This window comes from Trichosurus vulpecula, chromosome 3 (assembly GCF_011100635.1).
Source record: "Trichosurus vulpecula isolate mTriVul1 chromosome 3, mTriVul1.pri, whole genome shotgun sequence".
In the NCBI taxonomy this organism is placed as follows: Eukaryota; Metazoa; Chordata; class Mammalia; order Diprotodontia; family Phalangeridae; genus Trichosurus; species Trichosurus vulpecula.
In genome coordinates this window covers 43,200,414-43,227,774 of record NC_050575.1, presented here as the reverse complement: position 1 = coordinate 43,227,774, position 27,361 = coordinate 43,200,414, and the positions used below count along the sequence as shown (strand labels likewise).

Below are 27,361 nucleotides of genomic sequence, written 5' to 3'. Positions count from 1 at the left end.
TGGCTGCCCAGAGTCTCTTCAAGTTACACAACACTCTTCCGGTTAGTGAGAGCCCCCAAACAAAACATCTGGGTTTCTTTAAAGCTGGGGTGCTCTTAACAACAGCTACCCAGAGTCTCCACACCAACACTCTTCCAGTCAGTGAGAGCCCCAAGGAAAAAATGCCAACCTCTGAGTTTATATATCCTATTCAGGATTAGAGGGCATCACAACATGTGACTCAGACCCACGTGACCTAAAAGTGTCACAAACATGAGACCCAAACCCACGTGGCCTAAAAGCTTCTGGCATCACAAACATGTGACTTAAACCCATGTAAACTAGGCTTTCCCTTGAGGCAAGCAAGTCATCAAAGATTCTTGATCTAATCAAAGAAACAAAGGCCAGATTCATCAAGGGCGCTTGATTAAATTAGTACTAAAAGAGAAAACAGTAAAAGAAAGCCCCACCTTAATTACTGATACGTATGTATATTCCCTTCAACTCCCCTAATACTGAGAAAGGTCTCATGAGTTACAAATACCATCTTTCCGTGTAGGAAGGTAAACAAAACAGTTCCACTTTATTTAAATAAAGTCCCTTACTATTTCTCTTTCCTGTTACCTTTTCATACTTCTCTTGATTCTTGTATTTGAAAATCAGATTTTCTGTTCAGCTCTGGTTTTTTTCATCAAGAATGCTGGAAAGTCCTCTATTTCATTGAAAGTACACATTTTGCCCTGAAGTGTCATGCTCAGTTTCTTGGTTTTAATCCTAGTTCCTTTGACCTCCAGAATGTTGTATTCCAGGCCCTCTGATAAAGCTGCTAGATGTTGTGTTATCCTGATTATGTTTCCACAATACTTGAATTGTTTCTTTCTGGCTGCTTGGAATATTTTCTCCTTCACCTGGGACCTCTGGAATTTGGCTACAATATCCTAGGAGTTTTCTTTTTGGAATTTTTTTCAAGAGGCAATCAGTGGATTCTTTCAATTTCTATTTTCTCCCCGGTTCTAGAATATCAGGGCAATTTTCCTTGATAATTTCTTGAAAGATAATGTCTAGGCTCTTTTTTTGATCATTGCTTTCAGCTAGTCCAGTAATTTTAAAATTATTTCTCCTGGATCTATTCTCCAGGTCAGTGGTTTTTTCAGTGAGATATTCCACACTCTCTTCCATTTTTTTTCATTCTTTTGGTTCTGTTTTATAATTTCTTGATTTCTTATAGTCACCAGCTTCCCCTTGCTCCATTCTAATTTTTAAGGCATTATTTTCTTCAGTGTTCTTTTGGACCTCCTTTTCCATTTGACTAATTCTGTTTTATAAGGCATTCTTCTCCTCGTTGGCTTTTTGGATCTCTTTTGCCATTTGAGTTAGTCTATTTTTTAAGGTGTTATTTTCTTCAGCATTTTTTTAGGTCTCCTTTAGCAAGCTGTTGACTTGTTTTTCATGATTTTCTTGCATCACTCTCATTTCTCTTCCCAATTTTTCCTCTACTTCTCTAACTTGCTTTTCCAAATCCTTTTTGAGCTCTTCCATGGCCTGAGACCAATTCATATTCTTCTTGGAGGCTTTTGACGTAGGCTCTTTGACTTTGTTGACTTCTTCTGGCTGTTTGCCTTGGCTGTTTGTCTTCTTTGTCACTAAAGAAAGATCCTATAGTCTGAGTCCTTTTATGCTGCCTGCTCATTTTTCCAGCCAATTACTTGACTTTTGAGCTCTTTGTCAGGGTATGACTGCTTCCAGAGTGGAGAGTGCTCTGTCCCAAGCTTCAGGGGTTTTGTGCTGCTGTTTTCGGAGCTACTTTTATTCCGAGGTGGTATGATATTCCTCTCCTGGCCTGCGCTCTGGTCTGTGAGTGCAAGCACTCCTTTCTGCCTTATAACTACTAGGAGGACTCTTTCTCCACAGCCCCCACAAACTCTGCCACGCCAATGCTCCTCCACCCCCAATGACCGCCAACTAGGACTGCGACCCAGATCCAGGCAGGGCAAAGCAAGAGGACCCTGCCTCAGCACCAACAAAGAGAACTCTGCACTCCTGCTCTGATCAGCTGCTTGATTCCTCCCACAGTCTGTGGGCTTGGAGGTCTAGAAGCAGCCACCACTGCTGCTGCTGCTGCTGCTGCTGCCGGTGCCACTACAGCAGCAGCCCCCTCTCCTGCCCTGGGGCCGGGGCCAGATCTCACACTTCTCTCACCCAGATCCAACAATTTTCCCACTGACCTGCTCAGTTGTGTTTGGCGTTTGTGGGTTGAGAAGTCTGAAAACTGCCACAGCTACTAGGGCTTCAGTGCCCTGAGGCCTGCTCTGCCCAGTCTACTTTGGCCTGGTCTCTTCTTGCTCGGCCTATGCTGGGCTGTGCTCTGCTCCCAGCACAGTGCAATGGACCCTTCCTGGCGACCATCCAGGCTGTCTTGGACTGGAGACTTGTTTCACTCTCTCATTTCGTGGGTTCTGTAGCTCTAGAATTTGTTTAGAGTCATTTTTTATAGGTGTTTGCAGGGATTTGGGGGAGAGCTCAAGCGAGTCCCTGTTTTCATGTTGCCATATTGGCTTTGCCCCGCTTTAGTCCTTTAATGTAGAAACTGCTAAATCTTGTGTTATCCTGACTGTGACTCCATGATATCTGAATGTTTTTTGTTTCTTGCAGTATTTTCTCCTTGAACTAGGAGCACTAGAATTTGGCTACAATATTCCTGGGAGTTTTCTTTTGAGGATCTCTTTCAGATGGTGATCAGTGAATTCTTTCAATTTCTATTTTACCCTTTGGTTCTAAAATATCAGGGCAATTTTCCTTGATAATTTCTTGAAAGATGTCATCTAGGCGCTTTTTGATCATGGCTTTCAAGTAGTCCAGTAACTTTAAAATTATCTTTCCTGGATCTATTTTTCAGGTTAGTTGTTTCTCCAATTTGATATTTCACATTTTCTTCTATTTTTTTGATTCTTTTGATTTTGTTTGATTGTTTCTTTATATCTCTCAAAATCATTAGCTTCCACTTGCCCGATTCTAATCTTTAAGGAATCATCTTTTCTTCAGTGAGCTTTTGTACCTTCTTTTCCATTTGTCCAGTTCTGCTTTCTAAGGAGTTCCTCTATTCAGTGAATTTTCGTATATCCTTTTCCATTTGGCCAAGGCATTGTTCTCTTCGTTGGATTTTTGTGGCTCTTTTACTATTTGGCCTATTCTGTTTTTTAAGGTGTTATTTCAGTATTTTTTGTGTCTCTTATACCAAGCTGTTGATTCTTTTTATGATTTTCTTACATCACACTCATTTTTCTTTCCAATTTTTCCTCTACCTCTCTTACTTAAAAAACCCTTTTTGAGCTCTTCCATAGACTGGGGCCAATTCATATTTTTCTTCGGAGGCTTTGGATATAGGATTTTGACTGTTGTCTTCTTCTGATTTTGTGTTTTGATTTTCCCTCTTCCCCATAGTAATTTTCTGTAGTCAGGATCTTTTTCTGTTGTCTTGTTTTCTAGCCTATTTCTTGGCTTTTAAAAAAAATCTATGCTGAAGTGTGATTTTGTTTCCAGAGTCTAGGGGGCACTGTCCTACACTTCACCTTTTTTGTGAAGCTGTTTTCAGAGGCAATTCTGGAAACCTATAAGTTTTCAGTTCTTCCAAGGTGGTATGCTCTAGAGAGAGATGTGTTTACTGTGCACTGGTCTTTGAGAAAGCACAAGAACTTTTTTCCACCCTGGAACTGTGACCAGGTGCACACTCCTTTTTGGCTGCAAGCTCTGATGTTCTAGTGTTCCTCCCTGCCCTGGGACTGAGACCCAGGACTTGAGCTAGATCTAAGTACAGGAAATGCAATAGAGTCCTACCCCTGGTGCCAGCAGAGGAACCCCTGTAAATCTCTTGACCTGTTGTCCAACTCCCTTACCATCTGTGGGCCAAGAGGTCCCGAAACAGCCATTGCTGCCACTAAATCAGTCACCCCAAGGCCTGCTCCCAGCTTCCTAAGACCTATTCTGCACTGGACTGGGTTCCACTCTCATCCTGGTGCAACAAGACCTTTCCTGCTAAAGTTCTGAGTTGTCCTAGGCTGCAAAATTGTTTCACTCCCTCTTTTTGTGGGTTCTGCCACTCTGGAATTTGTTGAGAGTCATCATCTAAAGGTATTTGAAGGGATTTGGGGGACAACTCAGGTGAATCCTTGCCCTTACTTTGCCGTCTTGGTTCTGCCTTCCCTGAACTAACCCTTCATATTCTTAAGGAGAAGGTACTGACCAGTTAACCATTTTTAGCAGAAGACAGAACAATTGGAATTGTGTTTAAATTTACATCTTGGGATAGAGATAAAAGATGAGGAGTTTGACTATAAGAGTAGTAACACTGGAATAGTTACAGAGGGGCATTATGGAATCTATAAACAGAAAGAATTTTAATAATAGGATTAACAACCAGTTGCCCTGGAGGTTAGAGCAAGTCAGTGCCCAGGAGCCATATAATTAGACCAGGTAGTCTCTTCTGGTTTTATCCAGTCTGACATTTAACTTGCTGTAGGACCATTGGCAAATTTCTTAACCTCTCTGAACCTCAATTCCTTCATTTTTAAAATGGGAATGATATTACTTATATAACCTACAGGGGTACTGAGGAAAGCAGTGTGTAAACCTTTAAGCATTGTATAAAGAATGTTGCTGTGATCCATTTTATTCCCTTTGAGTTTTCTTTGTGGCATCCTACAGAGCCATGTTTGTGCGAGAACTCTCATACTTACATTCAACTATCTTTTATTCCTTTTGCCCCTGATGTTTTCAGTCTAAAACAGTGGTAGTAGAGGAGATTGAAACAGCTCAAAGGAAACACAGGATGCACAGATTTAGACTATCCACCCCAAATGTTCACAGGGACTATTTGTGCCTTACTTGTGGTAGAGTATTCTGAATTTGTATTGGTCTGACGAGCCATAGTTGGACACTTGAAACTTGACTCTAGCATAGCAATGTCATTTTGGTCCTCTTTGAGAACAAAAACCAACCAACCAGGTAGATCTCGATCCTGATGTAATTTTAAAGTCTGTACTTGTTAAAACAGGGAAGAGGATAAGGTGATTAAAAGGTTTACATTTGGAATTTGCATTCATTAATATGGAGTTAAAGATTTGAGGGCTTTGGTCTGGGAATCCAGTCCTAGTTCAGTAATATATTATCTCCCTATACCTCTAGTTCCTTCGCTATAAAGTATCCAACAACCCCTAGGGAGCTGAGAAAGATAACAAAAGATTAAGAATTTAGAGAATCATTAGGGTGAAGATAGAGGACTTGATAAGTTGCTTTCCCACTTAGCCAGTGGACTAGGACAAAAGACGTTAATCCTATATTTGATAATTGCTCTTTAAGGCAAGTTCTCATCCCTAGCAGTGAATCTGATGGATCTTTTTATTAAGACACAAGGAATCTGTCCCAGCAGCTGTTGCTGTTTGTTCAAAAGAAAGAAAAAGTTCATGTGGGGGTGGGGAGGATTATTTAAGGAAAGAATTTTATTTTCTGAATGTGCAGTAGAGAAAATATATGAAGAAATATAGTATTTGAAGGCTCTAGTTGCTTTCATGCTATATGACTTGGGAGCTACTAAAGCATAGTGAACAAGTATGCTGTTGCTGAAATTATTTAAGATAGTACTGATTGTTTTTGTTGTACCAGAGTTGTTCCCTTGGCCTTGCAAGATGGTTATTCACCTAACTATTTTTAGGCACTTCAGTAAGTAGAGAATTGAGTTTTTTGGTCATTTTTACATTAATGTAATCTTTCATGTAATATAAGTAATATTTGAAAGACAAAATGACGTTAATAGATAGAATTGGGTTCACACTCAGTAAGGTTTGAGTTCATGTACTAAGTGGGCACAGTGACCCTAGGTAGGTCATTGAACTTCTCAGTGCCTCAGGTAACTCAGTGACTGTAAGTTTCAAAGAAGATGCCCATCTGCATTAATAGAAATAGTTCTTCACCAAGAGCTCCCTAAGCTATTGAAATCATAGGTCCAGTCAAACAACACTAGTGACGTGCTACTGAAAGGGTATAAATTGTTCTTGCTTAAAATCTCCTCTTGGACCCTTAAGCTTTTTAAAAAGTTATTTCGATGCCATTACATCTTAAACACGTCTTTGATGTATAGGAACAACACATAAAATTGTAGTTACTTGTTTATTGTTCTTAAGAAGCAGAATGCTGAAATGATGTATTTTTTTATTTATTATGTTTCTAGAAAGTGACAAAATACCAGTAATGCGTGGACAGTGGTTCATTGATGGTACTTGGCAGCCACTAGAAGAGGAAGAAAGCAATTTAATTGAACAAGAACACCTTAAGTGTTTCAAGGGTCAACAGATGCAAGAAAATTTTGATATTGAAGTGTCAAGACCCATGGATGGAAAAGAAGGTAAGACCAATTCATTTTCTTTACCTTATGACATGTTCTGTGATCCAAATAGCATCTTGAAATGAAGGTTTAGCATGCTCTAGCACCACCACTTCACCATTTAGGAGACATAGTACTTGTTTTATCATAATAGCTCTTATTTAAATATATTTACTCATTAGCTGCAAACTGTGCTATTAGTTAAAATTTACTACTTAATTAATAATTAATGGAACTTCTATAACATATTGCAATATGAAATTTGATGTGACATGAGCCTTGTTTAAATTCTTTTATCAAAGGGAATTTTTATTGGAAGTACAGAAGGACCTCATGACAGCACAGTTTCACCTACCTAACAGCGTCACGTGGGATTAGTTTTCTTTTCCTTCGTTTGATCAGGCTTTTTATTCACTAGTGTAGAATATGGAAGACACAACTTTTTAATAGTTGAAATAGTATATTACTTTTATTGAGCTAACTTAATATTTGAATATTGTTGTAGAGTGTTTATAATATGGTAAGAATTTGGTAATATTTAATTTTATAACCTAGATGGTATTAGCTTAGATAAAAATTTTGGTAACTTAACAAAATACAAGTCTTTTTATAGCAGTGTTTAAAATACTTCTGTTCTGTTATTACTGCAGGCAGCGGAATCAGCTACGCTGGTAAGTATGACAGAACAGGTAGATTAGCGTCTTATCAATTTCTTTAATATTGTTTTCTCGAAGTGTTTCTTCATCCATGCTTGCCTTTCTTTGGGAGGTTCTCTTATAAAACCTACACTGCAAATATAAAATACATTCATACCAATAAAACATCTTTTCTCAAAAACCAGCAAAAAAGCCCCAGTATTGGTCAAGCAGAAATTAACCTTTTAACGGAGTTATTAAAATTAATAATTAAAATCAGTGATGCTCAAATACTAAAACAACAGTTGGCTTTGATTCATTTTACCTGGCCCAAAGCTGTTGTAAGGATCATCCCCTTTTGTGGGGTGGGGGATGAAAAAGGGAGGAGGAAGATTAATCGCATATTAGGGAGTAGCATGATTCCCAAAGTAGTGTCAGGTTTAAAATACCATTAATACCAACTTTATAGTCATTTTTCTGTAACTATTTAGAAGTTAATTTCTGTCATATTTTACCTTCAATACATTTAGCTAATGTATTGCATTTGGCCTCTTTTCATTTGTCTTAAGCTTGAGTTAAAAGAAAAGTAACTTACACCCTGTATATTTTCTGCTTACTTTATATTGTCCGTGTTGTGATTTAAGTATTAAGTTTTGAGGATAAAACGGAAGCTTGATATACTTTTGTTTCAATGTGAGGGGAATATAGGTTAAATCTCAGTAAATGCTATTACAAAGAAGAAGTTCTTTGTGTAGCAGCCAGTTCTGTGTTTCAGCAGATGGGCCATAAAAATAATGCTTTGTTGACCTGGATACAGCTTGTCATATGTCATTATCTTCTACAATAAGCACTTTCTTTGGCACTGCTTAATTTTAGTCGTTCTGGAGGTATAAAGGCCAACTTTTTTTTTCTTTTTGATGCTTTATTAATGCATTTTTTAATACCACAATAATTTTGTAAAACTCTTCTCCAAAAGTACTCACCAATGAAATTAAAACCTGTTAAGTAAACCCTCCTGTTACAGGGACCTTGACTGGCAGAATATACGATATTTGTTACCTATCCCATCATTTCTCTACCAAGAGGAAAGAAAAATATTCCAATATCAGTTGTTTGGAATCAATATTGGTAATTTTATCTTGCTTCTGTTTTTTTGTAGTGATGTCGTCACTTAATGTATGTCAGTTTTTCTTCTAGTTTTACTCTATTTGCTTTATGTCATTTTATAGCAGTATTCCATGTTGAATTCTTCATATTTTTTCATGGCACAGTAATATTTGATGAAATTAATGTACTGTAGTTTATTCAGCCATTCCCCAACCAATGGACACCAATATTTTGATTCTAGGTTTTCACTACTATGAAAAGAGGACCATATATTTTCATCATGAAAGAATTTGAATGCTTTTTGGGAGAACTAAATGCTATTAAAAAAAATAAAATGCCATCAATGCAATTCAACTCTTCTACCTTTAAAAATCTTAATTTTATCTAAAAACAAAAACAAAAAAACCACAACATTCAGAAAGATCCAGGAACTTAGAGGAGAAAGGGGATAAACCTGAAAGTATATATTACTTTCTTTCTCCTACTCTGTTGAACTCCCTTTTTTAAACTTGATAATTCATTGTAAGAAGGATGGATATCTGCTCTCTTTTATCTTTAGGTTTTTCAGGTTGGGAATGTGATGACTATAATATAATCTCATGTATAGTCACCAGTGTTTAAAAAGTTAACCCAAACTTATCACACTTGTAAAGTTAAAAACTTTGTTAGTCTTTTAATTATTTTGCTTATTACCTCTAAGAAATTGAATTTTCATTTTTCACTAGCTTGGTAAATTCAAACTTTTATTTCCTTCATTGAAAATCCAGTACAATTTCATTTAAAAATGGCAATAAATGATCCCATTAGATGCATAATAACTGATTGATCTGCCTTTACAAGTTTAGGACATTTTAACTAAGCAGTTATATTCTTTAGGAGAGAAAGTATTTGTGGCTTTAAACATTTGTTAGACCTCAAAATTCAAGTTAACCCAGTTTAGTTGACATCACCATCTGTTGCTTTTACTTTCTGTGATAACATTTAAAGAGAAGATATATGCTGCCTGTTCCAAGCGCATGAATTTCCCTTCAATACTACATACCAAATATATAGTATATATTTACTTTAAAAATATATAGAATACATTGACTTTGTCTCTGTACACTTTCTGGAGTAAAATTCCTTTTCCACCTAAGTTTTTTAAATATGTAATCCATATTGGAGGTGAGATGAAATTATTTATGACTACGATTAAGATATAACTGTGGCTTTTATAAAAAGTATCTTGAGTGCCTAGTTTGTACCTAACAGTATGTTAAATATTATGGAAAGAATGATGAGGGAGAATAAAGAAATAGTAGACAAATAATGCATACATGAATTAGCTTCAGAAAATTATAAAACAATATGAATATAAAATAGTATAGAATAAACTGAATACATGATTTTTGAGTCAGCATGGTGTAATGGAAATAGTACTGGATTTGGAAGTCAGAATACCTAGGTTCAAGTCCCAGTTCTTACTCTCACTAGCTGTGATCTTAGGCAAGTCACTTAATCTCTGTGAGCCTCGTGTTTCTCATAAGTGAAATTAGTACAATAATATTTGTACTATCAACCTAGGGATTGTTGAGGAAAGCAGTTTGTAAACCGTATGTGATCTATTTTACACACACACACACACACACACACACACACACACACACACACACTCTCTCTCTCTCTCTCTCTCTCTCTCTCTCTCTCTCTCTCTCTCTCTTTCTCACACTCTGAAATGATATGAAATTAAGAGTAGTCATTATGGAATTTAACTAAATCAGTGAGGTTTTCTGGAAGCAACCTTAGAGACATTTTGTTGTTTTGTTTTCTAGAAGTCCATATAAGTTTGTCAGAACCAGTTGTCAGTCTCTAAAATGATCATCATAATATTTATGCCACATACCTCAGAGGACTGTTGCGAGGAAAGTTAGAAAGCACTAAATGAATAAACTTTTTTTTAAAATACTAAAGAGATATATGATAAAAGAATAATCACAGTAGAATGTTTTTAAACTAATGTGGTTTCCTGGAGAGATCTTAGTGACATTTTTTGATTTTTGTGAGTCTATAAAAGTATCTCAGAATCAGTTGTCAAGAATCTATTAAGGACATCTGGTAATCTCTCTATTCAAAATGTCTTATGAGGTACTATGAGCATGTATATGTATGCATGTATGTATATATATGTGTATTTATGTATCTATGGATATCTATAGGTTTAAATATCTATATAGACATGCATGCATGCATACACACATGCATGAATACACAGTTCCTTTCCTCAGATGTCTTACTTGAAATAATTAGTTCTTTTTCCTTTAGGCCTTTTTTCTGCTTTGGTTATTCATGTTCACTTTTGCCCTCAAATTAGATTTCTCCCCACCCCAATTACCACAAATTTTCATTTAATAGTAGTTTCAGGGTAGAGTGAGCAATATGAAGAGTGCATTCATGAAAGCATTAATTGAATAAAAGTAAAACTTTCATTCATATTTAGGTCAGATGCTTCGTTAAATATAATTCTCTATGAAAACAACATATTCTCTATAAAAGGAATAGTATTTGACTTGTTTTCATTTTTTGCTATCAAGACCAGAAAATGTTTAGAGATTTCATGTAAATCTAGAAATCTGGGGAAATATTTTCTTATTGTTTTGAGGCCTTTGTTATGAAATAATAAATGTTTCATATTTAAGTATTTCAACGATTCATTATTTCGTCAATGTAAGCAATCTCTTTTACCAGTAAAGACTGAACTGTCATCTTTGTTAGTTGTTACTACTAGAAAATCTCACAACCTGGGGACCAGTCTTTGGTAACAAACCTTTCTCATCGTAGGTAGACTAGTCTTTTGCCAAGTAATTAGTGTTTCCAACTGTCAGATCTTGCGGTCCATTGATATAATCTTTAAAGACCCAGAGTAACCTCTACATCATAATGAGGAATGTAAGAAATAATATGGCTAATTGGAATGATTGTCTTCTTACTTCATTCATGTTCTGGTTATTATTACAGGTTCTTGATATTATATTCTTCAAGATATACTGCTTGTCTCTCCATATCCACTTTTCTAGGTATATCTAATTCTTTTCTTTCCGGTTTTCTCCTCTTACATGAGAGTCTAGGAGATATCTAGGAGCTTCTTCTGTTTTCCGTTTTGCAGTTAGCAGGGAAAGGGGTTTTTTTTTTGTTTGTTTTAATTTTTGTTTGTTTTGTTTTTTTATTTTCACCTCTGAGGCCAGTCCTTAACTTGTTCATAATAAGTGGCAGGCTTAAAATGAACAAATATGCTATGTTTAGTGGTTGGAGTAAGTTAGCTTTTTGTTTTGAAGTGGGACAGCAGAGGGAGGAGCGCTCTTTTGATCAAATCATTAGGCCTTTTTCAGTGTCCTCTTTTCCTTTCTTCTGCTGTTTGCAGGATTTTCTCAGAATTCCAGTACCTTATGAGAGATGAACTCCTAAGAGAGGAAGGGGACAACCTTGACATTAGCCACATCACTTTATGCCGATGAAGGCAGCTTTGTTGAATTCTGGAAATATATCGTGGATTGCTAATGGCTGTCTTCCAAACTTATTTTAAATTAAAACCTATTTTACTTTTAGTTCACAAAATCAGAGAATTTTAGAGACTGAAGAGACTTAAACAGCTTTTAATCCAACCTATAGCTGAAAATGTACCCATCAAGGAGTTATACATCTTCTTCTAGAAGAACTCTAGTGAGAGGGAGCCTCTCAAGGCAGTCCTTTCTACTTATTAAAACGCTTAATTCCTAAGAAATTTCTGACATAAAACCAAAAATTGCCTCTTTGCATCTCGTTCCTTCTTCTGGCTTTCCCCATGTCAGCCCTGCAGTTACTTCGACATATTTATCATGTTTCCCCTGAGACTTCTAGGTCAAACACCCCCAGTTACTTCAGTTAGTTGTTGTGTTTGTCCTTGTTCTGGAAGAAGATCATGACATCTTGAAGATCATGACGATGACATGACTTGCAGTTAACTTTGATTTGAGTGAGGGAGGGCTGTGCAAGGTCGCCAGCCTCACTTTCTCCTCCAGAGCCATCTTGTGGCCTGATATTCACCAGAAAGACTAGATGTGGTCTAGGATGCATTGGGAGACCCTGGCCCTTTCAGTCTTTTCATGTACTCACTTAGAGTGAGGTAACACCCATTCAGTGGATAGGCCTTTAAGAAGTTAATCAAGGGATGGCCCCTTTAATCAAAACTCAAAAAAAATCAACCTGGGAGGGGAAGACCCTCAGGGTTCCTGCCGAAAAGAGAAACAGTTATTGTTTAGTATTTACATTCTCTCTGTGCTAGGAGGGCGGGAACCTGTTGTCCATCTGTGAGCTCCAGAGTGAGTTGGGTTTAAGGCTTGGTTTTTGAGAAAGAAATCTAGCCAAATCTAGTATGGCATGGTGCCAAGATACTTCACCACCCTTATTGCTCTTCTTTGGGTTCTCCCACTTATCGAGGTCCTTCTAGAATGGAAAATAGTATGATGTAGTTTCCCAGAGGTGTTCTTCCCAGGTGACAGCAGGACTGTCACCTTCTTATTCTTAGAAGCTATGCTTCTTTTAATGCAACTCAAGATTGTATGTCTTTTGGCTAATCACACTGCTGGCTCATATTGTCTTGGGGTCCACTAAAACACAGAAATGTCTTTCTGACAAACTACTGTCTAACCAAACCTCCCCATATTGTACTTGTGAAATTAATTTTTTGAAACCAAGGACCTACATTTGTCCCTATTACATTTTTTCTTAATATCTTCAGTCCATTAATCTAGATTATTTTGGATCTTGTGTCATTCTCTGTTAGCCATCCATCCCAGGTTTATGTCATCTATCTGTGATATGATAAGCATGCCTTTATTCAAATAATTGATAAAAAACTTTTAGCGACACAAGGTCAGGAGAGGTTTAGGGAAATATGCTAGAAATCTGCCAAGTTGACACTAATACTTCTCTTTTGAAAAGCCTAATAATATTATCTAGCCTTCATCTTTCCATCTTTTCCATAATAATAATATGATATACTTTGTTAAATGGTTTGCTAAAATCTAAATGGCCTACATATATACAGTATTCCCCTGGACTACCAGTTTAATATCCCTGACCAAAAAAGAAAGGAAAAAAGTTAGTCTGTGCTAGCCTATTCTTGTTGAATAATCCATGTTGATTCTTTATGATCATTGCTCTTTCCTCCTTTAAAAAAAAGATAAATCACTAAGTATTTCTTCAGTCATACATTCTAGAATTATTCTAGGATTCAAAGTCAAATTTATAGGATTAGGATTATTTCCTATCTTTTAGGCAATTTATATTGCTTCCTTATTTGGTTTGAACGCAAAACATTTTTCTCTGTTTCTACTATTACAGTGGAGAATTGGGGGAAGTTCATGAGCTAATTGTTTAGAATGAAACTATCCTAAATGGAGCACTCTAAACATAATAAGGTTTGAAAGAAGTAAAGCAAATAATTTTGCATTGAAATTTGGAGTAGGGAGGAAGCACAGGAAATGGCTCCAATACTGAATATTTAGAAAATTTTTGAAATTTGTAAAGTATGTATCCTTCTTCCACTCCCCCTGCTAACTTGGGCTCCCCACCAAAACCATATATTTTGGCAAGGGCAGGGGCTAAGAAAGGATAGGATATGAAATAATTACCTTTGATTTTTTTTTTTAAATTGATTACCATGCCTGCACAGGCATACTGAAAATAAATTTTTGTTATTTTTTGTTAGTTTAAGATACTTATGTTATCTGGATATTTCCTGTTAGTTGTTTTTTTTTTTTTAAATAAATAATGGAAATAAAAATGTGGATATAGTATTGTTTGTAATTTGAAATATTTTTAGTTGTGTGTTTTCAGGTTTGGCTTGGAGAGACAATTTGATCTACCTTGACCACTTATCAAATTTGTTCAATGGATTTTTTTAAAGATAGCAACTTATTGACGGTAGCCTCCATCCCTAGTTACAAGTGATAGATCTTTCTCAATAACCTACCAGAAGGCACATGAAAGAAGAAACATTTTTAATGACAAAACTTATTTCACTCGCATGTTTTCTCTTCCCTGTTGCAATCAGTGTTATTCTTGTAATATTAATGCAATGTTTTTAGCTTTTTGTGTCATGGCATTTAGCTTTCATGCTTCTTAAAAATGCTGTGGTTAGTTATCTTAAGTTTTATAAGTTTGTACTTCTTTTAATGACCAAAAATTTTGAATAAAATTTAAGACTGTATTTTATATGTATAGTATTGTACAATAGAATACTATTGGTTTTCATTTTTTTTTGAGCTGTATCTAACCTTTCTTTAATGTCATTTTTAGATAGAAGGGAGTGAGGTTAAAAATCTAACACCTAAACACCGATGTAAATTAAATTCCACATACTCTGTACTTCATTAACTGAATATGTCAGAAATTACATTGTAAGGTCAGACTTCAGATGAATTTTAAAATCCTTATCTTTTGGTAATTATGTCAAAAGAAACATTATTAATGGTTGACTTTAAGGTTTATTTACCTATTACCAAATATGATACATCCTTTTGTTGTTTGATTCATGTTTATATGATGTCATTCTTGCCAGCGTCTTTCGTTAAGGATTATGGTAATGATCATGTAGTTTGCAGTTTGGTTTTCCATTCTTTGTTATGCCCCTTTGCTTAAGTCACTGAAATACATATTTAAAAAATCTTTTAACAACTTGGCTAGTCTTGTGAAAAATCAGGTGTCCTTATCTACCTTAAAAATGCCCCAGTGTACTTTAGTAATGCAAAGGGCACCCTAACAAAACACATCTGGAAGCATCTTCATTTCCTCAGTAAAGCTTTTTGTTCAGATGTTAAAAATATATCTGTTGAATTCATAACGTGTTCATCAGCTTTGTGCTGGATCATTTATACATATTTGGTAAATGTAAATAACCTTAGTGGGGGGGGGAGGGTAAGCATTTAAATCTTATAAAAGAGAATTTCGAACTATACGTGAACACAAAAATGACATATTCTTTTGAATATGTTATGCAAAGCTTCTAAATGCAATAGGTACATGGTTGTTTTTAGCTAAAGATTTTACATGCCATGTTTGTTTTTTGTTTTTTCAATGAAAGCAGATGATATATTTGATAAACATTATGAAGATGTTCTTTTAGTCCTCTAACAGTAATTAGATATTATATAAATTAAGCATTTAAATAATGTTTGTCCAATATAATTCATCATTTCTGGTGCCACTACAACAAAAAGACAAAATAACACCCTCGTTTAAAATTTACTTTGAAGCTCAGTGTTTTTACTTTCTTAGTTGTCTACCACCTCCCTCCCTTCTCCCTCCCTTTGTTCAAATGGAGAGGATATAAGGAGAGTACAGATGCTGCATGTCTTAAACGAAAGCGTTCCCAAGGTACAGTAATTGTAGTTTGTTTTTTTTTTCCTCCATGTAGTTATATTCCTGGCTTTTGGCATTCAGTTGTTTGTTTTGGTAAAGTATTCTGAAAGTTCTTTCTTCTGCTTTTTAGGAAATAATGTGTGTTTAAATTTTTAGGAATTAGTATGTGCCTTGTGTCCTTTATGCTATTGTAATCTATAGCTAATTAGCTGTAGAAATATTCATACATTTGTTAAGAAGATGTATGTGAACCAGTAAGGGTTAACAGTGTTGAAGTTACTGAGCCATTTGGGTCAAAGCTACCTAAAGAGAAGCCAATTTTCATCATCCGCCTAATAGTGCTAAACATACTGTTCTTGCATTTTCAGTATTCTAACTATCAAAATATTTGCTACTAGAGACGTTTTATGGAAGGAGTTAAGTTGCATTAGAAAGTAATTTATGTTTATCATTTGTTAAATCATTTTCTAAATGATTTTAATGCAAAACTTTTAGAACAAAATATTGGAAAATTTTCCTTCATATACACAAGTCCAAGTTTTTCTGCCTAGCCTTTCCTTTCAAATAAAAATATTACTAATAGAGCAGCTAGGTGGTTCAGTAAGTGGAGCACCTGAGTTCAAATCCTGCTTCAGGCACTTGATACACTTACCAGCTGTGTGACCTTGGGCAAGTCATGTAACCCAAATGCCCTGCCTTCCCCTCTCCAAAAAAAATATTACTAACACAGTTGTTTACATTAATTTAAACTTTTTCTTGTGTACATTGTTAATAGCATCATTAGGCGGATTTTGTAAAGCAAATGGAAGAAGTTGACTTCCACATATGAATGATTTTGTAACAGTCATACCTAAGGATCACGTGCTTTCCCAGGAGTTTCATGGGAATGTGACATCCTAAAAATAAAGGTTTTTATGGTTGCAAATATTGACTCGGGGTGTATGTTTAAAGTTATGTAATGGGATAGAAGTCAACTTTAAATCCATCATTCTTTTTTTTGTTTTGGAGGGTAGGTCTCCCTATCCTACGTAGGATAAAAGTGTGTTAGCTTCTCCTGGGCCCAGTACCACTGCAGATCAGCATATGAACCTGCTCTGTTTTCGGTTTTGGCCAGTTTACTCCTCAATAGGCTGTCCACTCTCTGAGTCTCACCATGTTGATGCCAGACTTAGTGTGGATTGGTTTCAGCATACTGCAGCTGTGAACTCCTGAGCTCAATTGATCCATCTGCTTCAATCTTAACAGTGTCCGGATGGCCATGCCTGGCCATGCATTTTTGTAGCAGAAATTCCATTCATCAGACACTCAAGAGCTTAGCCCTGCCACCAAAAAATAAAATAAAATAAAATAATTGTGTGGCAAGTCATTTAACCTCTTTCTGCTTTTGTTTCTTCCTCTGTAAAATGGAGTTAAGATATACCACTTCACAAGGATTTTATGAGGAAAAAAATAGGGTAACCTAGATTAGTTATAAAGATCTATAAAGATGCATGGGCTCTGTTCCCTTGACTACCCAAAGTTTAGTATGAAAACTCTTCTTACCAGCATGCCTGAGAATAGAAAAATCCTTTTTTTTTTTGAGTCTTTCAGAAGATAAGAACTGTAAAACTGCTAAGTGATATAATCATTATCTAGAGTTAGATGACTTTTCTTCAGTGTTCATACCAAGCCCTGATATGGTAATATAAAGTAATATTTCTTGTAGTTTTTTCCCCCATAACAAATATTTAGGTAAATTTAAAACTCCTCATTCAATCCAAACCTAAATGTTTTTGATGGGAAAAGAATTAACATCTGAATTAACAAATTAAACTTCTAAAACTCAATGTGCTAGAAACACTCACTTTTTTGAGTGCAGGATTATGCTAGATAAGTAATAAAAAGAACCACAATGTGTTTTTTTTTTTGTTGTTGTTGTTTTTTGCCTTGTTGTTAGAGGAATCAGACTGGTAATTAGAGACCCATTGGTACTAATCTCCAAGACTGATAGCTACCTTAACAAGGCATGTTGAATTATATTTTAATTATTTAGTTAACCACCCCCCAAATGGCATGAGTTTTCTTTAGGTCAGAGGATACAATTTTCTAGCAGGAAAAAAAAGCTCCTGAATGTGTAGTTCCAATAGGCTAAAACCATTTCTGAATCTCACAGTCAAATCATAACCACGCCTTTTCTGGTTGTTGTACCATGTTTTTTCTTGTCCCGTCTTTACTGTGCCTACTAAGACAGAGGCTTAAATTACAGAAGAAAATCTATAACATATGTCAAAATCCAAGAATAAACTATAAAGGTCAAATTGTCATGCCATTAACTTGAATTTTTTTAGGCCTAAGATGGGACAATAAAAATGAGATAGGAAGAAACATATACACTGCTTTTAGATTCTCTGAAGGTTAAGAATTTTATATTTACGAACATAGTTTAAGGGGTGAAATGCAGAGGCTAATCCTATTGTTCAACATATTAATTGAAGTATCTGATATTCACCCATTCAGAGTATGAACTACTAGGACAAAATCTTGAGTTTTATGAACTTTTGATGATTTTCCATGTAAATATAGTTTATCATAGTAGCCTTAATTTAAAGGTTACTCTTTTTTTCTTTGCAACAGCTATTCATAGTTTCAAGTTGAGTCGAAACCATGTGGACTGGCATAGTGTGGATGAGGTATATCTTTACAGTGATGCAACAACATCTAAAATTGCAAGAACAGTTACACAAAAGCTGGGTTTTTCTAAAGGTAATAGATTTTCTTTTCACTCAAAAAATGGAGAATGTTGTTTTTCCTGTTCTTAGAAAATATTTGATGAAGAATTCACATTTTTCATTTATGACAGAGTGCTAATATTTATAATAATTGTTTTCACACTGTTTTATTTATTAGTGATTTAGCTGACTTACATCATAACCTGATATTAGATATTTAAAGAAATATAGCTGGACTGATAACTTTCATGCTTTTAAAAATAGTCAAAAGATGATTTTGTAGAGCTAAAAATATGTGGAAACAATGTTGTTGGCAAAAGCAAAACATTAAATATTTTTACAATGTATTTCAGATCTACAGAGGTCATTTTCACAACAGTCCTTTGAGATATGTAGTATAAATATTATTATGCCATTTTTTGGTTGAGGAAACCAGTTCAGAGAGGTAAAAAAATTCAGACCAAGTAAGTTTAATATGTGCATAGATTGTGTACATGAGTATCCAAACTTTAAAGGATTAAACTTGTTCTTGACTGAAGTTTTATTTGAGTCGGATTGTCGTTTTTGTTACAATTTTCAAACATGTGAAAATGTAAAGTGTGAAAAATGCCACCTATTATAGGTTAAAATATTGAATTTAAGAGTCCTGACCTTTCCACAGCTTCAAGTAGTGGGACCAGACTCCACCGAGGCTATGTGGAAGAAGCTACCTTGGAAGACAAGCCCTCACAGACTACTCATATTGTGTTTGTGGTGCATGGCATTGGGCAGAAGATGGACCAAGGAAGAATAATCAAAAATACAGCCATGTGAGTGTTTATGCACATATTTCATAATTGCCGTGGTATTCTAAATCTATATCTGATTTCTTAGACTCAGCAGCTGTTCAGATATTAACAGAGTGTGTTCCTTCTTGTTGCAAGGTTCTTCAGCACTCATTATCATGAAAAACAGCAATCTATGATTCTTAAGGTGGTGGAAGGCAGGCAGGGAAGGAAGGATTGTTAAAGGTAAAACATAAGGTCTAAGGTGAAAATAGATTAGAAAAAATCAAAGCCTAGAATGTCTCACTGTTTAAACTGGTATAAATTGAGAAGGTAATGAGGGTTATATAACTATAAGAATCAAAATCTTTTTTTTTTATCACTAGTCAGTTGTGTCTAGCTAATTAATTGGAATACTAGAATAGAACGGTAATCTTGTTGATCTCGTTTCCCCCGTTTGTGTATATCAGGATCATGCCTTCCCATCCTATTAGATTCTTATTCTCCCTCCCATAGATCCTTCACAGAGGATCCTTCCTCTTAAAGTCTTTTTATATTTCTAGGTAGCAGTTCAGCACTGTGGTGGTGCATATGGTATCCTTCTCTTGACCTTTTCTATTCATACATTATCTTCTGGCCCTTATGCTACTATGGCCCTTATGCTGCACGTGGGTCATTGTTGGATTTATGTTGCAACCAACTTTGTCCTATGTCTTACCCTTCCCCTCAAATGTCAATTCTGGGGATGGTGACTGCTTGCCAGTATCCTAGGAAGGATGTGTAATGTTATATTGTTGTGAAAAAACATTTTTATGTATGTTTTTTACAATGCCAGAATTAATATCCAAAATAAAAATTGTATTTATTCTAACTCCAGTTTGAGTTGCCTTTTGCATGATTTTATTACAAAGGAGGAGAGAAAACATATCCTGAAATCTAATCAAGTCTTTATATACTATACTCATGCCACAAATTATTTCATTTTAGAGATGTTAAAGATGGGATTTTGTGTAATAGTGAATGAATTTTGTATGAGTATTCCAAAGGGCTATCTATCTATACATTTTGCTGCAGTATTTTTATGGGAGAAATGTCCAACTCTTATTGGTCTTTCACTGAAACTTTTCTCAAGAAGGCAATTGAAGTTTTGGGGATGAAAGTCAAGTTCTTGTCTTGTCTAGACAACAACTCCATGCATCATTAAAGTTTTGGCATTGGTTTAGCTGTCAGGAACTTTGACTTTTATTAAGGAAATTTTGAATAGACATATTTTTGTTGTGTAATAAAGTATACTGTTTACGTATTTTGTGTTGGAAGAGTTTTTTGAATGTATTATATTGAGAGCATATTGACAAATCAATGGGACTTGGAATTTTACCCGTAAAATCTAACCTATTGATTCTTTTATATTAATATTACAACCTGTTTGTTCACTGACTTTTATCTGAAACGAGACTTGAATTTAACACATTAATGGACTTTTGAAATCATCTAGCCTACCCTTTTTACTTTTGGAGGTGGAACTGAGGCTCAGAGAGGTTAAGTAATTTGTCCAGGGTAATAGGATTTAGAGCTGGAAAGAACCTTAAAGATCATTTGATTTGAACTCTTCTTCAACTTTGAGATGCAGAAAAATTAAATTACTTGGCCAGACTTTCCTAGCTAATTTTGACTGAGCTGGGGCTAGAATTTAGTGCATTCTTAGTGGAGTGTGCTCATTTATTTCTGCTCATTTTTATTTTTGTAGCCTTATGTCTGAAAATAATTTCTGCATTATCCCAATATATAGTATTCACCAGAAGTTACCTGAATGATGATAATCCCTCTAATAAAATTCTGAATTTAAGTTTATTAGTAGGTATTATATTGAATTATACATGTTGTTGTTCAGTCATTTGCAGTTGTGTCTAGCTCTTTGTGACCCCATTTGGGGTTTTCTTGGCAAATATGCTGGAATGGTTTGCCATTTCCTTCTCCAGCTCATTTTACAGATGAGGAAACTGAAGCAAATAGGGTTAAGTGACTTGCTCAGGGTCACACAGCTAGTAAGTATCAGGGTCACACAGCTAGTAAGTATCTGAAGCCGGATTTGAACCCAGGAAGATGAATCTTCTGGACTTCAGGCTCGGCATTCTGTCTACTGCCCCAATTATGTATGAGCTTTCCACAAAATCAAAGAATAAACAGTCATTCTCTCTGGTTTAAACTCTAACAACTTATAGCTAATATTAATATTGACAACAAGATAGTAATATTTTATTGCCTTAAATAAAGGGAAATTTTACTTGTGGATGTTGAAGATCAATTATTATTTTTAAAAATAACAGTCAGACAAACTCGTGCTTTTAGTAACTTCCCAATCATCATAGCTAAGTATTGCTTGCTGTTTATACCCAGTTGATATAGCATTTGTTTTTACTGTAATTCTCACAAGAGATACTTAATTTTATTGTTTAGAACAAAAATGTTAAAAGTTTGGTATGTAACTGTATGCTTTGTCAAACTCTGGTTTGACAGTATTAAGTCGGGTGATAAGGAAATATTGCTGTATCTGGGTCACTTGATCTGAAAGATAAGATAGGTAGAAATATGCAAATGGAATGAAGCAACAGAACTAATGTAAATATATTAGGTTCATTCTACTAAATATCATGGAAGATTAGGAGAGAAAAATGTTTCCTTTTACCTTTAAACTTTCATATAAATAACACTTATATAAGTATATACGCTCACCCAGCCAGTGTGTATATATCAGAGTCACTTTCTTAAAGGACAGATTTAATCTTTGGCCTTTAACAAAAATTGTGGTATTTTGGTCTTCACAAATAAAAAGTTAAAATCCAAATGAATACTATTACTAATACAAATTGAATACTAGCTAGAATCTATTCTGAAGTAATCTAATTTATTCATAATACCTCAATAAGCACTTTTCTGCTTATTAAATGGAGGAAATTTCTAGCAATTTTCCTTTTGTTTATTTTTTTCTCTTAAATTAAAAAAAAACACATAGGATCATAGATCTAGAATCAGAAGGGACCTTTTAAACTATCTCATCCAGCTTCTTCATTTCTACAAATGAGGAAACTGAGGCCCGGGGGGGGGTTAAGTGACTTACCCATGGTCACACAACAAGTACCAAAGGCAGGATTTGAACCCAGGTCCTCTGAATTGTAGAGATATTACTATTCTACTGTCTTACTTTTAAGGTATAATTTCCTACTTCTTCAGTTCACCAGATTAAGGCAAATTATTTAATATAATTTTTTTGCTTATAATTTTGTTACACATTTGTAATGTATAGATTTATTTCAATGACAGTTTCAGTCTTTTCACTATCAAGAAATGCTTAATATACTCAGCTACCTAGAAAAAGAAAATTTTTCATATTACCCTGACTTCTGGTTTGACTGAAGAGATAGCTACGTATTCATTTTTTTTAAGACTTAAAGGATTATTTTGCTATGTTCTATATTCTAGAATCTAGATATTATTTAAGATTTGATTGAACCAAGTAGAAATACAGAAAAATTGCCATTTCCAGGTACCATATTTAGGAAGTTTAGGACAAATTTAATATTTGCTGGTTTTGTTGTGGAATTCTTTTATCTTTTGCTCTACTTTATTCTAATTAAATATAACCATTTCTTGTTGAGAAGTAGTAGTCTATTGATATACATATAGATATCTGAAAATTATCACCCAGAAGTATAGGAATAGAAAGACTGAGTTATTTTGCTGAACTGTCTCTGAAATAGAAATGTAAAATGTTTTGTAATTTCCCCTCTCAGCCTCATAGATTCTAAATAGTATTTCTTGGGTTTTACTAACTAACTAAAAAAAAATAGGCAAGTATATTATCTCTTTCTACCCTTCATCATTTCCCCAAATGACTTTATGCAGTTTAAAAAGGCCATAGATTCCCTCTTCTGTCATATAATTCAGAGTCTGAAAGTGGCAAGATGGATGATACATTGCATGTTAGTTTATTTTGTCTGAAATCTTTACAATATACTGTTAGTCTCATTTTAGATAGACTTTACCTAATTAAAGTTTATTTAATTACCTAATTAAATTTTTATTTTAAATTTTAAAGATATACTTGTCATTACTATTATGAAATTCATTTAATATTTTATGAAGATTGAAATCTAATATGTATTTTTCTCCTTCATTAATGAGGCTTTTATTGCTTTTGACCAATAGCAAGGCATGCATAGCAAGGAATAGGTAAGGCTAGATATAACATTTTTGAATCTTCATAAAAGGAATTATCAGAAAAATACATAATTTGTTATCTTAATTTTAGTGTCTGATATAGATCTGGTTTTATTTTTAATGGTCTATTGTATGTATGTATGTATATACAAATATATGTTTGTGTTATGTTTTCTTTTATGATTTTGGTCTGGTGTAGCAAGTTAAAATTTCATAGCTTTGAGTAGCTTAAAACTGCACTAAGACTTTTGGGAATTGTGTGCGTGTGTGTGTGTGTGTGTACGTGTACATACACACATATGTGTAAGCTTATGTCTAAAAATCTTATACCCGACGAACAAAGCACAGTCACAGAACTGTAGGTTCTATACTGAAATTAAAGGTCTGGAAACTTTACGAAACAGCTAAAAAAACAAACTTCCTTACATGAACTCTGTCACTCATCTTCCCCATCCAGTACTCTAACAATTCTACTTTGGGGAGAGTTTGGATTCAAGTATAGTGCTTTCATGTAAAAATTTTCCATGCAAATTGTTGTATATATATTTATATACTTTCACAAAATTGTATAATCAAGCGAAGCAAAGTCTCACGACGTCAGTGCCTCCCCAAATGTCACATTCTATGTCCTGAGTCCATCACCTCTCTCTCAGAAGATGGATAGTATACTTTAAAATGGTACTCTAGAAATGTGATTAGTTTAAGTCTTTCAAAATTATTTGCCCTTAAACCTGCTGTTATTGTATAAATTGTTCTCCTGCATTCTTTACTCTGCATCAGTAGTTTTAACCCAGTTTTTCTGAAATCATTCCTTTCATCCTTTCATTTCATAATGGTATCCTGTTAAATTGTTTAGACATTCTCCAGTTGATGGACAACTAAGCACTTGTATAGCACTTAAAGGTTTTCAAAGCATTTTACAAATGTCTCATTTATTCCTTAAGACAAATCTGTGAGGTTATTATCAAGAACTACTATACTTTCTTCCCCCACCCCCCCTTACACATGGATCTTTTTCTTATATCTTTGTTCTCTTTGATATATATGCCTAATATTGGCATCAGAGTCAGAAGGTAGGTACTGTTTAGTAATTTTGGATTGTAGTTCCAAATTGCCTTCCGGGGTAATGGTACTAATTCATAGTGTATCCCCCTGAGGAAAGGCCAAGGGACAAGTTGGAAGTCTTCCATCTATGCAGGGAGTCTGCCACTTCCTCCTTCTGCTTCATACCAAGCCTCCTCAGGCGAGATCCCTAGTTTCCTGAGCCTTCCATTTCCTGCTGCGCACAGTGTGTTCCCTGAGGAAAGGCTGCTAGGGGCTATGCCAGGCATCTCCCATCTTCCCCAAAGCAGCCACTTCCATCTGTACCAGTACAAGGCATCTTCTGCTTCCTTCTGTCAGCCCAGTCTACCAAATGTGATATGGAGAATCTCCAGTGCAAAGAGCAACCCTCTCTTCAGTTTCAGGTCTCCATCTCCTGCTGCCCCTGTCCTTTAGGGGTAGAGGAGTATTGCCCTCCACACAGTGATAAACATTCTCACACCTGGTCATACCCTTCCTATCCCAGTGACTCTGAAATCCTATAGATAATCACGCAAACCTCAGTCCACACCCTTTACCATGTGATTCAAGTCCTCATTCTCATCTCCTCCTCAGCTATAGAAAAAAATTGAGGCCATTCCTCATGTATTCCTCAGGTGCCTTCTGCCTCTTTCTCCTCTTTCACCCCCTGTCTCCACATGATGAAGGGGCTTCTTTTTCTTAACCAGGGTTAACCCCATAACTTGTTCAAGTGATCTTGTACCATTCCATCTCCTCCAACAGAGCCTCCTCTGTTATCTCTATTCTTTCTCCTGTATTCAATCAGTCTCTCTTTACTGGCTCATTTCTTACTGCCTATAAACATGCCCGTGTCTCCTTTATCCTGAAAAAGCCCTCACTTGATCCTTCCATCCCTGTGAGGTGTCCCTCTCTTCTTAACCTCTTAAAATCTGCCTTTGACCATATCATTCTACTGTTACTGTTCTCCAAAGTTACTAATGATCTCTTATTTGCCAAATTCTATGATCTTTTCTCAATCCACATTCTCCTTGACCTCTCTGCAGCCTTTGACACTGTTAATCACTTCTCCTTTATACTCTCTTCTCTCTAGGTTTTTTGGAGAACACTCCTGGTTTTTCTCCTACACATATGATTGTTCCTTCTCTGTCTCCTTTGCTGGATTTTCCTACAGATTTTCCTCTAACTCTAGGTGTTCCTCAGGTTCCTGTCTTGGACCCTCCTCTTTTCTCTATATTACTTCCCTTGGTGATCTCCTCAGCTCCCATGGATTTCATTACTATCTATATGCTGATTCTCTTATCTGTGTTTCCTGCCCCAATCTTTTTGCTGACCTCTAATCTCACATCACCACCTGCTGTTCAGACATCTTTAACTGGAAGTCCAGTAGACATCTTAAACTCAACATGTCCAAAACAAAACTCATTATCTTTCCCCTTAAACCTTTCCCATATCCTAATTTCCTTATTACTGTACTGTAGGCAACACCATTCTCCCAGTCCCTCAGACTCAACCTAGGACTCATTCTTGATTCCTTACTGTCTCAACCTTCCCCCCACAACTCCCCCATATAGCCAAACTATTACTGCCAAGGCGTGCTGACTTCACCTTTGCAACATCTCATATATGCACCCTTCTCATCTGGCAGCACTCTAGTTCAAGCCCTTATCACCTCATGCATGATTGCATAGCCTCCTGGTGGGTCTGTGTACTTTAATTCTCTCTTCACTCCAATCCATTCTCCATTCAGCTACTAAAGTGATTTTCCTAAAGTGCAGTTCCAGTGACCCACCCACCTCCCTCACCCTCCACTCAGCAAATTCCAGTGGCTTCCTATTACCTGTGGAAGCAAATACAAAAAGCTCTATTTGGCATTCAAAGACCTTCATAAACCTCTTCTACCTTTCCACTCTTCTTACAACTTTACTCTTGTTCAGTTGTATCAAACTCTTTGTGATCCCCCTGGACCATGGCACACCAGACCCTTCTGTCCTCCATACTTTCCATGGAGTTTTCTTGGCAAAGGAGTGGTTTGCCATTTCCTTCTCCATTGGATCACCTTTTGTCAGAACTCTCCACTATCACCTGTCTTTCCTAATGCTGCATGGCATAGCTCATAGTTTCATTGAGTTATATGAGTCTCTCCACCACAACAGGACAGTGATCCAGGAGGGGTTCTTAGACCTTACTCCCCAACATACATTTTTCCATTCAGTGACACTGACTTCCTGACTGATCCACCAACAAGACACTGTATCTCACCTCTGGGCATTTTCTTTGGCTGCCCCCTATGCCTGGAACAATGTCTTTCCTCCATTTTGATTACTGACCTCCCTGTTTTCCCTCAAGCCTCAACTAAAATCCCACTTTCTACAGGAAGCCTTCCCCAAACCCTCTTAGGGAAATGCCCTTACTCTGTTAATTCTTTCATATTTATCCTGTTTATAACTTACTTTGTATTGTTTCTTTGTTGACTTCCCCATTAAATTGTTAGCTTCTTGAGGGCAGGGACTATCTTTTTTCCTTTTTGTATTCCCAGTGCTTAGTGTCTTAGTGTCTGGCCCACTTAACAAATGTTTATTGATTATTGAACACTGAGTTGTTGAGTTCCATTGTTTCTAATTCTCTATGTTCCATGGATGCTTCTCTTTTTTTTTAACCACTACGATTGCTGCTTTATAATATAGTTTAAGTCTAGAATTTATGTTCCACTATTGTCTTACCACTTTTCGTCATTTCCCTTGATAGTCTAGATCTTCTGTTTCCTAAATGAATTTTGTTTTTATTTTTTCGAGTTCTGTAAAGTATCTCTTTTATAGTTTGGAGTATTGAACTGTAAATTAACTTTGGTAATAATGTCATTTTTATTTTAATGGTATGGCCCAGCAAGGAGCACAGAATGTTCCTTCAGCTGTTTTAGTTGTTCCTCATTTCTTAAAAGAGCATTTACTTTTTGAAGGGGGAAAGGCAGGGCAATTGGGGTTAAGTGACTTGCCCAAGGTCACACGGCTAGTAAGTGTGTCAAATGTCTGAAGCCGGATTTGAACTCAGGTGCTGCCGACTCCAGGGTCAGTGCTCTACTCACTGCGCCACCTAGCTGCCCCAAAGGAGCATTTTGTAATTGAATCTATATATGTA

General features: G+C 35.7%; 1 protein-coding gene across 4 annotated transcripts in view; it reads left to right on the top strand.

The window, feature by feature from the left end:
• Positions 1-27,361, top strand: part of DDHD1 (DDHD domain containing 1) — a 147,035-nt gene that overhangs the window by 40,198 nt on the left and 79,476 nt on the right. The window contains exons 2-6 of one of the 4 annotated variants that reach the window (XM_036749649.1): positions 6,203-6,376; positions 7,006-7,026; positions 15,391-15,489; positions 18,088-18,216; positions 18,844-18,991. In XM_036749649.1, the coding sequence (XP_036605544.1) occupies positions 6,203-6,376; positions 7,006-7,026; positions 15,391-15,489; positions 18,088-18,216; positions 18,844-18,991 (571 nt within the window). The remainder of the gene's footprint in view (positions 1-6,202; positions 6,377-7,005; positions 7,027-15,390; positions 15,490-18,087; positions 18,217-18,843; positions 18,992-27,361) is intronic. The other 3 variants (XM_036749651.1, XM_036749650.1, XM_036749652.1) reach the window with 3 other exon arrangements.